Source organism: Erythrolamprus reginae, chromosome 5 (assembly GCF_031021105.1).
Source record: "Erythrolamprus reginae isolate rEryReg1 chromosome 5, rEryReg1.hap1, whole genome shotgun sequence".
NCBI lineage: Eukaryota > Metazoa > Chordata > Lepidosauria > Squamata > Dipsadidae > Erythrolamprus > Erythrolamprus reginae.
Window position 1 is genome coordinate 114,836,324 of NC_091954.1, and position 14,747 is coordinate 114,851,070.

A 14,747-nucleotide genomic window follows, 5' to 3' on the forward strand; every position below is an offset into this window, starting at 1 on the left:
CTTTCCTTTCCTCCTTCCTCCCTCCCTCCTTTGTTTATTCATTCCTCCCTCCCTTCCTATTTCTTTCTCTTTCTTTCTTTCTTTCTTTCTTTCTTTCTCTCTCCTTCCCTCCCTCTTCCCTCCCTTTCCTTTCCTCCTTTCTTCCTCCCTCCTTCCCTGCCGGCTTCCCCCCACCCCTCCCCGAATTCCCCTCTGGCTCTGCCATCTACCCCCCCCCCACTTCCCCAGAGTGGACCCTGGATCCATCGGCTAAACTTGTGAAATTCCTCGTTTCATCTTCCGCAGCCACCCAGCTGACCTCAATTCGTATTTTCTCGCCCACCGTTTAGCCCTTTCATTCATAATTAAACCTGCCGCTTGCAGCTCCTCCCCAGGTATCCATCAATTCTGCTTCGGGTGAGCAGATCAGCCCTTTCGCCTTTCCAGAGCCATTCCCTCTTCCTCGCCTTCCTGGTAGAGGCCCCTTTTTTCTCGAAGGGGGGGGGCTCCGACCCAGAAAGAACGGGTGGGTTTTCCTTTCGTTTGTTCCATTGAGGCTTTCCTGCTTTTTTTACTATTTCACTCTCCGTAACTTCTAAGCCAACAATCTTGCATTGGCCAGAAAGAAAGGGCCACATTCATTCATTCATTCATTCATTCATTCATTCATTCATTCATTCATTCATTCATTCATTCATTCATTCATTTATTTGTTTACTTATTTACTTATTCATTCATTCATTCATTTATTTGTTTACTTATTTACTTATTCATTCATTCATTTATTTATTTGTTTACTTATTTACTTATTCATTCATTCATTCATTCATTCATTCATTCATTCATTCATTCATTTACAGTGGTACTTCTACTTAAGAAATTAATTCATTCTGTGACCAGATTCTTAAGTAGAAAAGTTTGTAAGAAGAACCGATTTTTCCCATAGGAATCAATGTAAACCCATTAGGAAAGAAATAAAAGCTCGGAGTTTGGGTGGGAGGAGGAGGAGGAGGAAGAAGAAGAAGAGGAGGAGGAGGAGAGTCGCTGTCGAAGGAAGGAGGGGAGGGGAATCAAAAAAATCCAAAACTTTAAGGCTTTAAAAAAAAGAGAGAGAAGGACTCTGAGACAGCGAGGAGGAGCATGCGCCTCCCATACACCTGGTGCGAGGCTGCCTCCCATACACTGCGCCAGAAAGAGAAACCCAGGCGGGCAAGAGGGGGGTTCCTCCCACTCCTTTGACCGAAAGGCGGCGGCTGCTGCTGCTACCTGCTTCCTCTTCCTTCCCATGCTGATGGGCTCCCCTCTCCTCTCGCTCGCTCGCTTTGTAACCTGCACCTTTCCTTCACTGTGGTGACTCCTCGGTTTGGCTGAAGCTGAGTTGATCCAACCAGGGCAAAGCGCCCCCTTTTGCCTTTCCATGCCCAGATGCTCAGGGAGGCAACCTAGTGTGTGGGAGGCAGCGCGAGGGATTAAAGGGGGAATGGCAGGAAACTGGCCGGGCCTTCGTGCCGCTCTCAAAGTTCCTGGGAAATTTTTCCAGGCTCGGGTTCTTAAGTAGAAAATGGCTCTTAAGAAGAGGCAAAAAAAATCTTGAACACCTGGTTCTTATCTAGAAAAGTTCTTAAGTAGAGGTACCACTGTACAGTATTTGATTTCTATGCCGCCCTTCTCTAAGTGACGCAGGGCGGCATACAACATTGAAAATACAAACAATATATGTGAAAAATCTAATTATTTTTAAAGGGAGATACAAAATTAATAAAATGAACAATTGTCAGTCAGTCGAGGAATGCCCATAATGCAAAACCTCCAGCCGCCACTAGAGAGCAGCAAACGGAGTCCTCTGTGTCTCTTCCTGCTCTCTAGTGGTCGCTGGGATAATTGCAGCCTGGGTTTTCATAAATGAGTCCAAGCAAGGTCTCAAAAGAGGAGAATTAAATGGCAGACCTGCTAATCTAATTCAGCCGTTGAATAAACATTGTCTTCCTCTTCCCCCGTTCAAGAGGGAGCACAGCGTCTGCAGATGTTTTCTAACTTAACATGCCATGGCAATGGAGCAAGTCGTCAAGCTGATTCCTGACAGCGGAATTGGCTCCAAAACACTGTTGGTGGTCAATCCTGCCTCTTTAGCGTCTTTCTTCCTTCCTTTCTTTTTCTTTCCTTCCTTCCTTCCTTCCTACTTTCTTTCTTTCTTCCCTCCTTCCTTCCTTCCTTTCTTCTTTTCCTTCTTCCTTCCTTCGTTCATTCATTTGTTCCTTCCTTCCTTTCTTTCTTTCTTTCCATTTTTCTTTCTCTATGTCTCTTTGCCCTTTTCTCCTTCCTTCCTTACCCCTCCCTCAATTTCTTCCTTCCTTCCTTTCCTTCTTTCCATTTTTCTTTTATGTCTTTTTGTCTTTTTCTCCTTCCTTCCTTACCCCTCCCTCATTTTCTTCCTTCCTTCCTTCCTTCCTTTCCATTTTTCTTTTATGTCTTTTTGTCTTTTTCTCCTTCCTTTCTTACCCCCTCCCTCATTTCCTTCGTTCCTTCCTTCCTTCCTTTCTTTCTTTCCATTTTTCTTTTATGTCTTTTTGTCTTTTTCTCCTTCCTTCCTTCCTTTCCCCTCTCTCATTTCCTTCCTTCCTTCCTTTCTTTCCTTCCATTTTTCTTTTATGTCTTTTTGTCTTTTTCTCCTTCCTTCCTTCCTTCCTTTCCCCTCTCTCATTTCCTTCCTTCCTTTCTTTCTTTCCTTCCATTTTTCTTTTATGTCTTTTTGTCTTTTTCTCCTTCCTTTCTTACCCCCTCCCTCATTTCCTTCCTTCGTCCCTTCCCTTCCCCCCTAGCCCTGGCTGCCCCAGGTTGGAAACGAAAAGGTGACTTTTGAAATATCAGGTGAAGCGGGTTACCCGAAGCAGCCCAGGGCAGGAGAAAGAGACACTGATGTTCAAAGGCAAAACTGTGGAGGTGGAAGGGCCCCTCACAGATCATCTAGTCCACCCCTCTGCATTGTGCAGGAATCCAAACGACACTTCCCGTGACTGAGAAAGAGGAACAAAGATGATTAGGGGACTGGAAGTTAAAACATATGAAGAACATAGAAACATAGGAGACTGATGGCAGAAAAAGACCTCCTGGTCCATTTATTCTGCCCTTATACTACTTCCTGTTGTGAGCCGCCCCGAGTTTGCGGAGAGGGGCGGCATATAAATCCAATAAATCTAATCTAATCTAATCTAATCTGTATTTTATCCTAGGGTGGATATATGGAACAGTTGCAGGGACTGGATCTGTCTGGTTTAATGAAAAGAAGAGCCAGGGGAGACATGATAGCAGACTTCTTCTTTATCTTATCTTTTTTTTTATCTTTCTTTTTTATCTTTTATTAGATTTGTATGCCGCCCCTCTCTGAAGACTCGGGGTGGCTCACAACAACAATAAAAACAGTATAACAATGGAACAAATCTAATAATAAAATTACATTAAAAAACCCCAACAATTTAAAAACCATACAACACATACATACCAAACATAAAATATAAGAAAGCCTGGGGGAGACGTCTTAATTCCCCCATGCCTGGCAATATAGGTGGGTCTTGAGTAACTTGCAAAAGACGAAGAGGGTGGGGGCCGTTCTAATCTCCAGGGGGAGTTGATTCCAGAGGGCCGGGGCCGCCACAGAGAAGGCTCTTTCCCTGGGGCCCGCCAAACTACATTGTTTGTTCGACGGGACCCGGAGAAGGCCAACTCTGTGGGACCTTATCGACCGCTGGGATTCGTGCGGTAGAAGGCGGTTCCGGAGGTATTCTGCTCCAATGCCATGAAGGGCTTTAAAGGTCATTACCAAGACTTCCATTATCTCAGGGGTTGCCACAAAGAAGAAGAAGTTAGGCTATTCTCCAAAGCACCTGAAGGTAGAACAAGAAGCAATGGGTGGAAACTAAACAAGGAGAGAAGCAATTTAGAACTAAGGAGAAATTAGATTAGAACAATTGACCAGTGGAACAGCTTGCCTCCAGAAATTGTGAATGCTCCAACACTGGAAGTTTTTAAGCAGATGTTGGATAACCATTTGTCTGAAGTAGTGTAGGGCTTCCTGCCTAAGCAGGGGGTTGGACTAGAAGACCTCAAAGGTCTCTTCCAACTCTGTTAATTCCGATCGCCACAGGAGGAGAAAGAGAAGAATTTGAACACAACCCTATTTTTTTATCATTTCTTCGGATGTCCTTCCCTGCCCACTCTTGCCTTGGATGAGGTGCCATCGCAGGAGACCCTGGGGCTGTCCATAGTTCTCCCCTCGCCCACGATCTGATGCTCCTTGGGGCCTACCAAGATCTCAGGTCTTCCGTGAGGCTCAACCCTTCCCCCTTAGACCTGTCCAAATCTTCCTCGTTGGGAAGAGATATACGACTGACTCACGAGAACCCGTTTTCCAGAGGATCTGGCTCTCGGCCAAATTCTGCATTAGCCTCCTGCCCACTTCAGTCTGCGTTATCTAAATCTTAAGCTGCCTGCATTGAAATTTCACCAAAAAGTTGCTTATTTTTCTTCATTTGGGAAGAGGTCGGAGCTTCCAGACAGGTTCTTTTTCACCAATCTCATTTCCATTTATTTTATTTTATTTTATTCATTTGTTCTGACAAGTACGTATTGGTGGTATACAGAGATATAATAATATTTATACTAGTCTTTGGAAAGGGGCGGTATACAAATCTAATAAATTAATAAATAATAATAATATTATACTATATACTTACTATATACTATACTGTATATATTATTATACAGTGGTACCTCTACTTATGAACGTAACTCATCCCGTGACCAGGTTCTTAAGTAGAAAAGTTTGTAAGAAGAAGCAATTTTTCCCATAGGAATCAATGTGAAAGCAAATAATGTGTGCAATTGGGGAAACCATAGGGAGGGTGGAGGCCCTGTTTCCTCCTAGGAGATTCCTAGAGAGGCCCCACTGAGGCGTCTCCCCATCTTTTCCGGCCCTGTTTCCTCCCAGGTAATTCTTAGAGAGGCCCCACAGAGGCTTCTCCCTGACTTTTCCGGCCCTGTTTCCTCCCAGGAGATTCCTAGAGAGGCCTTACAGAGGTTTCTCCCCACCTTTTCCGGCCTTGTTTCCTCCCAGGAGATTCCTAGAGAGGCCCCACGGAGGCTTCTCCCCGCCTTTTCCAGCCCTGTTTCCTCCCAGGAGATTCCTATAAAGGCCCCACGGAGGCCTCTCCCTGCGTTTTCCAGTTACAGTTTCGGAGACTCGGGATTGTAAATGGAAAATGGTTCTTGGGAAGAGGCAAAAAAATCTTGAACACCCGGTTCTTATCTGGAAAAGTTGGGGCCAAGAGGGACTGACCGGTTTCAGGTTAAACAGCCCAGCCGTTATTTCTGCCGAGATGCTAAATCGAACTCGGGAGGGCCCTGTACATTTTTATCCTCGCGTATCTGTTTATTTCGAACGTGATCCGTCAGGCAGAACGATGTCATTTGCTTATTGACGTTTCTCCAGCGGCTGAGTATATCGCCACGCGTGTGGAGTTTTTTTTTTTTTAAGGCATTTATAAATATTTATTGTTTCACCGTAATGATTGCCGAAGCCGGATTAAAGCTCTTGAGTGACTCATAAGGGCTTTGGCGGTCAGGGTAGTTCTGGGTGGGGGCTGAGGGGTTTTTTCCTCTCTCGGTGCCCCCCATCAACCCTCCGGTTCCGAAGCCAATCAAATCCAACCTTTGGAGCCGCTTGTCAAGATAAATTCAGAAAGGTAAAAATCTCGACGGCGTGATGCCTGGCAGACTTGATTAAATCAGCCTGCAGATGTCTTCCTATTGTTATCATCCCCGGCAAACAAGTGCAGGAGCTGAGGGGAGTCCTCGGCATACGACGGCAATGGAACCCCCACATTTCTGTCGTTAGGCGAGAGAGTCCTTAAAGTTTATTTATTCGGCTTCTGTGCCACCTAATCCCAAAGGACTCAGGTTGATCTTTGCCCCGTTTTTGTGGCCTTTCTTGCCGTCATTGTCAAGCGAATCCAGTTCAGTCGTGAGGGAAATAAGGTTTCCCGCCTGATTTTGCTTGTCGGGAGATCGCAAAAGGGGATCGCCTCTCTCTCTCTCTCTCTCTCACACACACACACACACACACCAGGGACACTGTGACCGTCATAAATCGGACTCGGTTGCCAAACATGGGCCATGTGACTATGTGGATGCTACAAGAGTCGTAAGCAGGCAGGGGTTGATGCTCCCGCTGCTACCAGTACACAGCTCTGCACCCCTGGGGGCACGTGCCCCCGAATGAAATTTTGCTTCTGTGCATGCGCAGAAGCGAAATCTCTTGAGGGGACACGTGCACGAGAGATTTCGGAAAGGGGTGGCATACAAATCTAATAAATTATTATTATTATTATTATTATTATTATTATTATTATTATTATTATTATTATTATTATTACAGTTCTTTACTTTCTTCACTCTTTTTGCAATCATTTCAGGTGTTATTTCCAGCTGCTGCATATTATTATTATTATTATTATTAGTATTAGTATTAGTATTAGTATTAGTATTAGTACAGTTCTTTACTTTCTTCACTCTTTTTGCAATCATTTCAGGTGTTATTTCCAGCTGCTGCATATTATTATTATTATTATTATTATTATTATTATTATTATTATTATTATTAGTATTATTATTATTATTAGTATTAGTATTAGTATTAGTATTAGTATTATTGCTTCTGTGGATGCTGCAGCAGCAGCAGACTATAAGGTCCTTGATGCTCTCTGAGTTGGTGGTTTTCTTGGAGATGTTTCCTTTACCCCACTAGGTAACATCATCAGTGTTTGAAGGAGGAGGAGGAAGAGCAGAAGGAGAAGATTGTAGGTCTCTGAGCTGCTGCTGTTAACAAACCTTGGGGTGGATTTTTCTCTTGGGGTGGCATCCAAGGGCTCCTTCCCACTGAAACTACAGCGGAGGAGGTCTGGGCCTCCTGTAGTCCCATCAGGGTGGGGGTCCCTCCCTCCCATTCCCCACCCCCCATACACATGTTCCGGGCCCTGCAATCCCCCCAGAGCAGAGTGACACCATCTGATAATTGGTGGTGAATAAATCTCCGTTGCCGACCCCCCACTGTGGATGGAGTCTTTATGGTGGGAGAGCCTCTGCAATGCAGAACTGGGCTCCCAGTTGGTTCAGCCTGGATACTTGTGGGAGGGGGGAGAGGGAGGGAGGGAGGATGGGTGGATGAGAGGAAAGAAGGAAGGGAGAGAGAGAGAGAAAGAAAAAAGAAAAAGAGAGAAAGAAAAAGAAGAGAAAGAAAAAGAAAGAAAGAGCAAATGAAGAAAAGAAGGAAGGAAGGAAGGAAAGGGCAAATGAAGAAAGAGAGAGAGAGAGAATTGAGGGAGGAAGGAAGGAAAGAATGAAAGAAAGAGCAAATGAAGAAAGGAAGGAAGGAAAGGAAGGAGAGAAAAAGGAAGGAAAATGGCAAATGTATAGAGCGAGAGAAGGGAGGGAGGGAGGAAGCAAATGGATGAGAGAAATAAGAAAGGAAAGGAGGGAGGGAGGGAGGAAATGGATGAGAGGAATAAGAAAAGAGGAAGGGAGGGAGGAAGGAAGGAAGGAAATGAATGAGAGAAATAAGAAGGGAAAGGGGGGAGTGTTGGAGGAAATAGATGAGAGGAATAAGGAAATAATGAAAGAGGATGGTAGGGAGGGAAAAGAGTGAAAGAAAGAAAGAAAGAAAGAGCAAATGAAGAGAAGAAAGGAAGAGGAAGAAATGAATGAGAAAAAGAAGAAAGGAAGGAAGGAAGGAAGGAAGGAAGGAAGGAAGGAAGGCAACAATCAATCAATCAATCAATCAATCAAACCCCAGCTATCTTTTTTGGCCCAGCACAGTTACAGGGACATGGCTTGTTAGTTCCAAATTCATATCCTGCCAGGACATCAGTCGGGCACCGAGAGGTCATTTAGACCAACCCAGACGGAAGCAGAAACAGCCGGCCTTCCAATGCAGAGCCCGGCGCCGGTGCGGGAAATAAGGGGCCGACCCACGCAACCCGCCCCCGGCTTCCCCAGCCTTATGGGCCCAGGGGTCCTCCGATGAAGCTAAGGGGGAGAGGAGGAGCGGTCTGGGGGTCGCAAAGCCTCGGGACTCCCGCCAGGTTGGCGCCCTCCAACCTGTGGTTGGGAGGAAGCAACGGCGCCCTTGGCCAGACGGGGGGGGGAGCAGCTTCCCCTTCCCCACCAGCGCCTGGATCCTGCCCCTCCCCTCCCCTCGGGGTCCTCCCCCAGCTGCAGAGGGTCGCGCCTTCCCCTCCCTCCCGGCGCCTCGGAGCGAGCCTTCCTCGGGACCATTCCCACCAGGAGCCCCTTCCCTCCCTCCCTCTCCTCTTCTTCCTTCCTCCTCTTCGTCTTTCTCTTTCTTCCTCCATATTTTCCTCCTCCTCCTCCTTTTCTTCTTCCTCCGCTTTCTTCCTCCTTTTCATCCCCCTCCTCTTCTTCTTTTTCCTCCTCTTCTTCCTTCCTCCTCCTCGTCTTTCTCTTTCTTCCCCCTTATTTTCCTCCTCCTTATTTTCTTCTTCGTCCACTTTTTTCCTCCCTTTTCTCTTTCTCCTCCTCCTTTCCCCCCTCCTCTTCTTCTTCCACCTCCTCTTCCTTCTTCCTCCTTCTCGTCTTCCTCTTCTTTTTTCTCTTTCTTCCCGTTTTCCTCCTCCTTCTTTTCTCTTTCCTCCTCCTTTTCATCTTCCTCTCTTCTTCCTCTTTCTTCCTCCTTTTGTCTTCCTCTCCTCCTTTTCTTCCTCCATCTTTTCTTCCTCCTTTTTCCTCTTTTCTTCATCCCTTTTCACTCTTCCTCCTCCTTTTCTTCTTCTTTCTTCCTCCTTCTCTTCCTCCCCCTCCCTCCCCCAGCTCGGATCCCGGCGTCCCCACCATCTGACAGGTACCCGGGGCGGGGGAGCAGCCCCGGTGGGCGGGTCGGGGAAGGAGGAGGGGGCGGGTGGGGGGTCTCGCACGGCAGATCCCTCTCGCTGCCTCCGCCGCCGCCACTCGCGTCCGCCGCCGCCGCCCGAAGCGATGCCCGCCGTTCCTCCCGTGGCGGGGGCAGTGAAAGGTGGGGAGACGGAGGGGGGGGAGATGCTCGGGGGGGGAGGAGTGGGGGGGAGGCACCGCGGGGGAGGGGCGCGTCCCCACCCGCCTCTCCAACTTTCCCCGCGTTTCCCTTCCCGCGTGGGAGGGGGGAGGGCGCAACAGGCTCGGGGGTCGCAGGGGACTGGGGGACGGGGGGGGAAGCAGCAGGTTGGGGGAGGACGAGGAGGAGGGGGGTCTCTCGTGGGTTACCCCGCGGGGAAGGGGAGCCTTGGCCAGGGGGGAGGGAGGGGGCGAGAGGAGGGGGAGATCCCGGCCGAGCCCCGCCCTCCACCAAGTGGTCCCCGATTGCCCGGAGGGTCCCCCGGCCAGGTAAGCCGCCCCGCTTCCTTGCAGGCTGCGCGGAGAGGAGGAGGAGAAAGAGAAAGGAGAAAGCGGATTACTAGAGGAAGAGGAGGAAGAAGAGGAGGAGGAGGAGGAGAAAGGGGAAAGCGGGTTACTACAGGAAGAGGAGGAAGAAGAAAGCGTGTTACTAAAGGAAGAAGAGGAAGACGAGTAGAAAGAGAAAGTGGGAAGCGGGTTACTAGAGAAGGAGGAAAAGGAGGAAGAGGAAGAAAGCGGGTTACAAAAGGAGGAAAAGCCGGTTACTAGGAGAAGAGGAGGAGGAGGAGGAGGGTCCCGGTGGGTGTCCGCAACCCAGTTTCGGACCCGGGAAAAGTTCCCGAGCCCGCCCTTCCTTCCTCCGGCCCTTGGACTCAGACACCCTTGGCTTCTTTCGGGGCGCTCTCCCTGCGCCCCACTCCGCTGGCGGATCGCCCTTGTCCGGCAAGGCTCGGACCGCTCCGACCGGGCGGAGTAGCGAGAGGAGAGCCGGTAAACCGCGCGTGGGAAGCCACTGGGTCTGCCCTTCGGGGGGAAAGCATCGGGAGACGACGAGAGAGAGGGAGAGAGAGAAAGAGAGAGAGGAAGGAAGGAAAGAAAGAAAGAAAGAAAGAAAGAAAGAAGCCGAGGTGAGGACGAGGGTCCCCCCGAGATCATCTGCACGTTCCCCTCCTCCCCGGCTCGTAACTGATCCCCGAGAAGGCGAGGCGGATTCCCCAGGTCTCCCCTCGATCTCCGGATCCCACTGCGCCTCTTTTCAGTCCACTCCGGATTATAGGAAGCGGGCTCGTTTAAGCGGGGTGGGGGGAACCCCTTTATTTTCCGAGACAGCATCAGCTGCCAATAAAGGGAAGATTCCCCCCCCCCTTTTAATCTGGCCTTAGAAAGGAAGCAGGACCGGTTTTGTTAATGAGTGGACGGGAGACCACTCGGAGATCTCAGGATAGTTTAGGGGTGAAATTTTGGGAGGGGAAAGAGATTCCTGCAGAAATCATAAATGGGGAGAACCCGTCCCCCCCCCCTCCTGCCGAAGGAAGAAGAGCGAGCCGAGCTTCCAGGGGTCGATCCGGCTTGAATCCGGATCGAATCCCGCAAAAGAGATCCTTTGGACGGCGGGAATCTTACAGTCTCGCCTGCCCAACGTTGCGGGTCTAGGTGGTGGCTTGTCTCTCCCGTGTTTTTCTTTTTAAAATAGAGCCAAAGGAGGGACGGAGGAAAATCCCAGCAAGAAGGGGCTACGACCTCCATCCCAGCCAAAACGGATCGATGGAAAGGATTCCCCTGCTGGGTTAACTTGACTCCGTTTTTCCCCCCTTGGTCGGGGTGGGGATAATTAGTCGTGGGTCTCTTAGGATGATGATGATGATGATGATGATGATGATGATGATGATGATGATGATGATAATAATGCAGTCCTAATAATAATGCTTGGGAACCGCTCGGCTAGGGATGAAATACAAAATCCAGATCTCGTTTGCTGGTTGTATTGACATAATAACAATAACAACAATGATATATTTTTTTAATCCAGATTTTTTTTTTAAAAAAAATAAATTTTTATTAGAAAATAAATTGACTTACAACTATAAATTATATTACAGTCAAGAAAAAGAAAACTTATACATAAATAGAACAAAGAAAGGAAAGAAACGGGACAAAAGAAAATTAAAAACAAGAGAGATAATAACCTTGTTCTCTCTTTACTAAATTATTTTCGCTTATGTCTTTCTAAATCTTTGCAAGACTTCATATCGTTGGCTCCAGATTTGTATCCTTCTTGCAGCTCACGAAAAATAAATTTCTTTTTCAGAACGTGGATCCCGCACCTCCTCGGACTTTGCAAGAGGGTGGCTGATCTCAAGAGGCTTCTAAGAGTGAGGAAATCCTTGAATATTTTTTCCCCTACCCAAAAAAATCTCTCCCCCCCCCACCAAAAAAACCCTGGTGGTGGAAGGAAGCTGCAGCTCTGAAAGCTTTGGTGTTTGGGCGCCTCCTGCTGGACGCTTCTGGACAATGGATACCCGGTGACTCCGGGATTCGAATCCAGCTCTTTTTGGCCAACATGGAGAAGACTTACTCCCTGACTGCTCACTACGATGAGTTCCAGGAGGTAAAGTATGTCAGCAAGTACGGCAGTAGCGGGGCCTTGCCCAACGGCTTCAACTTGCAGCTGGGCGCCTCCACCGGGGCCAAGAAACCTCGCTGCGGCCTGCCACGATGGAGCCGCCGGGAGATCTGTTTGCTTTCCGGCCTGGTCTTCGCGGCGGGCCTGTGTGCCATTTTGGGCGGCATCTTGGTCCTCAAGTACCTGGCGTTAGACCAGGCGGCCTACTGCCTGGAAGGCTGCCAGGAACGCCGGGCCTTCACCAAGGCCTCCCGCTTCATCGCCACCAACATCGACCCCACCATCGACCCCTGCAAGGACTTCTACTCCTTCGCCTGCGGCGGGTGGCTGCGCCGCCACGCCATCCCGGAGGACAAGCTGATCTATGGCACCATCGCCGCCATCGGTGAGCAGAACGAGGAGAAGCTGCAACGGCTACTCCGCCAACCCGTCCGGCATCCTTACCGGGCCTCGGCCGAGCGGAAAGTCAAGGAGTTTTTCCGTTCCTGCCTGGATATGACCGAGATTGACCGGCTGGGGGCCTGGCCCATGCTGGAGGTCATTGAGGACTGTGGAGGATGGGATATGGGGGCCCTGGGGAAGCACGGGCGGTGGGACCTGGACGAGCTCTTCTACAAGACGCAGGGGGTCTACAGCACCACCGTCTTCTTCGCCTTGACGGTCAACCTGGACAGCAAGAATTCCTCCCGCTACATCATCCGGGTGAGTGGTGGCCATGGATTGGGACGGTGGGTGGATCAGAATGGAATTAGGATTAGGATTAGGATTAGGATTAGGTTGATTAGATTAGAATTAGAACAGAACAGAACAGAATAGAATAGAATAGAATAGAATTAATAGAATAGAATAGAATTAATAGAATAGAAATAGAATAGAATTAGAATTAATAGAATAGAATAGAATAGAATTAGAATTAGAACAGAACAGAACAGAATAGAATAGAATAGAATTCTTTATTGGCCAACTGTGATTGGACACACAAGGAATTTGTCTTGGTGCATATGCTCTTAGAGTACATAAAAGAAAAAGATACATTTGTCAAGAATCATGTAGTACAACACTTAATGATTGTCATAGGGGACAAATAAGCAATGAAGAAACAATCAATATTAATAAAAATCTTAAGGATACAAACAACAAGTTACAGTCATACAGTAATAAGTGGGAGAAAATGGGTGATAGGAATGATGAGAAAAAACTAGTAGAAATAGAAGGGCAGATTTAGTAAAAAGTCTGACAGTGTTGAGGGAATTATTTGTTTAGCAGAGTGATGGCGTTCGTGGAAAAACTGTTCTTGTGTCTAGTTGTCTTGGTGTGCAGTGCTCTGTAGCGACGTTTTGAGGGTCGGAGTTGAAACAGTTTGTGTCCAGGATGTGAGGGGTCAGTCAATATTTTCACAGCCCTCTTTTTGACCCCTGCAGTATACAGGTCATCAATGGAAGGCAGGTTGGCAGCAATTGTCAGGAGAAGAAAGAGGTGATGGGGGTGGGGGCAAGGGAGCTGGGGTGGCGCAGTGGTTAGAGTCCAGCACTGCAAGCTTCTTCGGCTAACTGCTAGCTTTAGTTCAGTTCTCACCACCGGCTCAAGATTGACTCATCCTTCCATCTTTCTGAGTTGGGTGAAATAAGGACCCAGATTGTTGGGGGCAAGAGGCGGATTCTGTAAACTGTTTAGAGAGGGATGTAAAAGTGCTATAATGCCGTTTCAATCCTATTGCTAATGTTAAAAGGGAGGACCAGAACTTTGGGTATTAAGTGAGTCCATCAGTCTCTTAGGTATATTGGGGATCCCCATCCCCATTTCAGGAACAATCCATCTCTATCTATCTATCTATCTATCTATCTATCTATCTATCTATCTATCTATCTATCTATCTATCTATCTTATCTACCTACCTACCTACCAACTATCTATTTATCTATCTATCATCTATCGATCGACCTACCTACCTACCTACCTACCTACCTATCTTTTCCGGCCCTGTTTCCTCCCAGGAGATTCCTATAGAGGGCCCACAGAGGCTTCTCCCCGCCTTTTCCGGCCCTGTTTCCTCCCAGGAGATTCCTAGAGAGGCCCCACAGAGGCTTCTCCCTGCCGTTTCTGGCCCTGTTTCCTCCCAGGAGATTCCTTGAGAGGCCCCACGAAGGCTTCTCCCTGCCTTTTCCAGCCCTGTTTCCTCCCAGGAGATTCCTAGAGAGGCCCCACAGAGGCTTCTCCCTGCCTTTTCCGGCCCTGTTTCCTCCCAGGAGATTCCTAGAGAGGCCCCACAGAGGCTTCTCCCCGCTTTTTCCAGCCCTGTTTCCTCCCAGGAGACTCCTAGCGAGGCCCCACAGAGGCTTCTCCTTACCTTTTCCGGCCCTGTTTCCTGACAGGAGATTTCTAGAGAGGCCCCACAGAGGCTTCTCCCCGCCTTTTCCGGCCCTGTTTCCTCCCAGGAGATTCCTAAAGAGGCCCCACAGAGGCTTTTCCCGCCTTTTCTGGTTACAGTTTCAGAGGCTCGGGTTTGTAAGTGGAAAATGGTTCTTAAGAAGAGGCAAAAAAATCTTGAACACCAGGTTCTTATCTAGAAAAGTTCATAAGTAGAGGCGTTCTTAGGTAGAGGTACCACTGTATGTCTGAATTTAAAGATGTACGGACTTCAACTCCCAGAATTCCCCAGATGGCATAGCATAGCCGGCTAGGGAATTCTGGAAGTTGAAATCCAAACATCTTTAAAATTGCTGAGGTTGAGAAACACTGGTCTAGTCATTTGGCTCTCTTGAGAGCTAGGTCGACCTCTAGTGGCTGTTTCATGAATTGCTGATGCTTGTGTGCACGATATTCCTATTTTTCTCTGACAAATCTTATCATTTATGACTCCTTTGTGCATTGGGAACACACAGCAGCACCCTTGAATGCAGATCCTCATGCGTTTACACATATTTTTGCATTTCTTTTGATGTTGGCTTTTTTTTTACTGCAATCTGAACTCACCCCTCGCTTGCTTCCCATCGGAAAAAATTGATAAATCACTATTTTGTAGTCAGCCCAACCAAGTCTCTTCTGTTTCTTGACCCTCTTGGGGAAATTCTTCTTCTTGCTGTGTCAGGAGTTCGGTTTTCTCGATCTCGGTGATGCTTAGACACGAAAACCAAGCTTGCTTGGCTCCAAGACTGCTACATCACCAGAAGGCAGGACCAGAAATAAAATAATCAGAGAAGCACTCTGG

The 14,747-nt window shown here is 48.0% G+C and overlaps 1 protein-coding gene across 2 annotated transcripts in view; it reads left to right on the forward strand.

Annotated features, from left to right (window-relative positions):
• ECEL1 (endothelin converting enzyme like 1) overlaps positions 1–14,747 on the forward strand; it is a 107,151-nt gene that overhangs the window by 39,042 nt on the left and 53,362 nt on the right. Inside the window, exons 1-2 of one of the 2 annotated variants that reach the window (XM_070754170.1) lie at positions 8,995–9,058; positions 11,225–12,241. In XM_070754170.1, the coding sequence (XP_070610271.1) occupies positions 11,477–12,241 (765 nt within the window). In that variant the 5' untranslated portion in view covers positions 8,995–9,058; positions 11,225–11,476. Of the gene's footprint in view, positions 1–8,994; positions 9,059–11,224; positions 12,242–14,747 lie in introns of those variants that run through there. The other variant, XM_070754168.1, reaches the window with a different exon arrangement.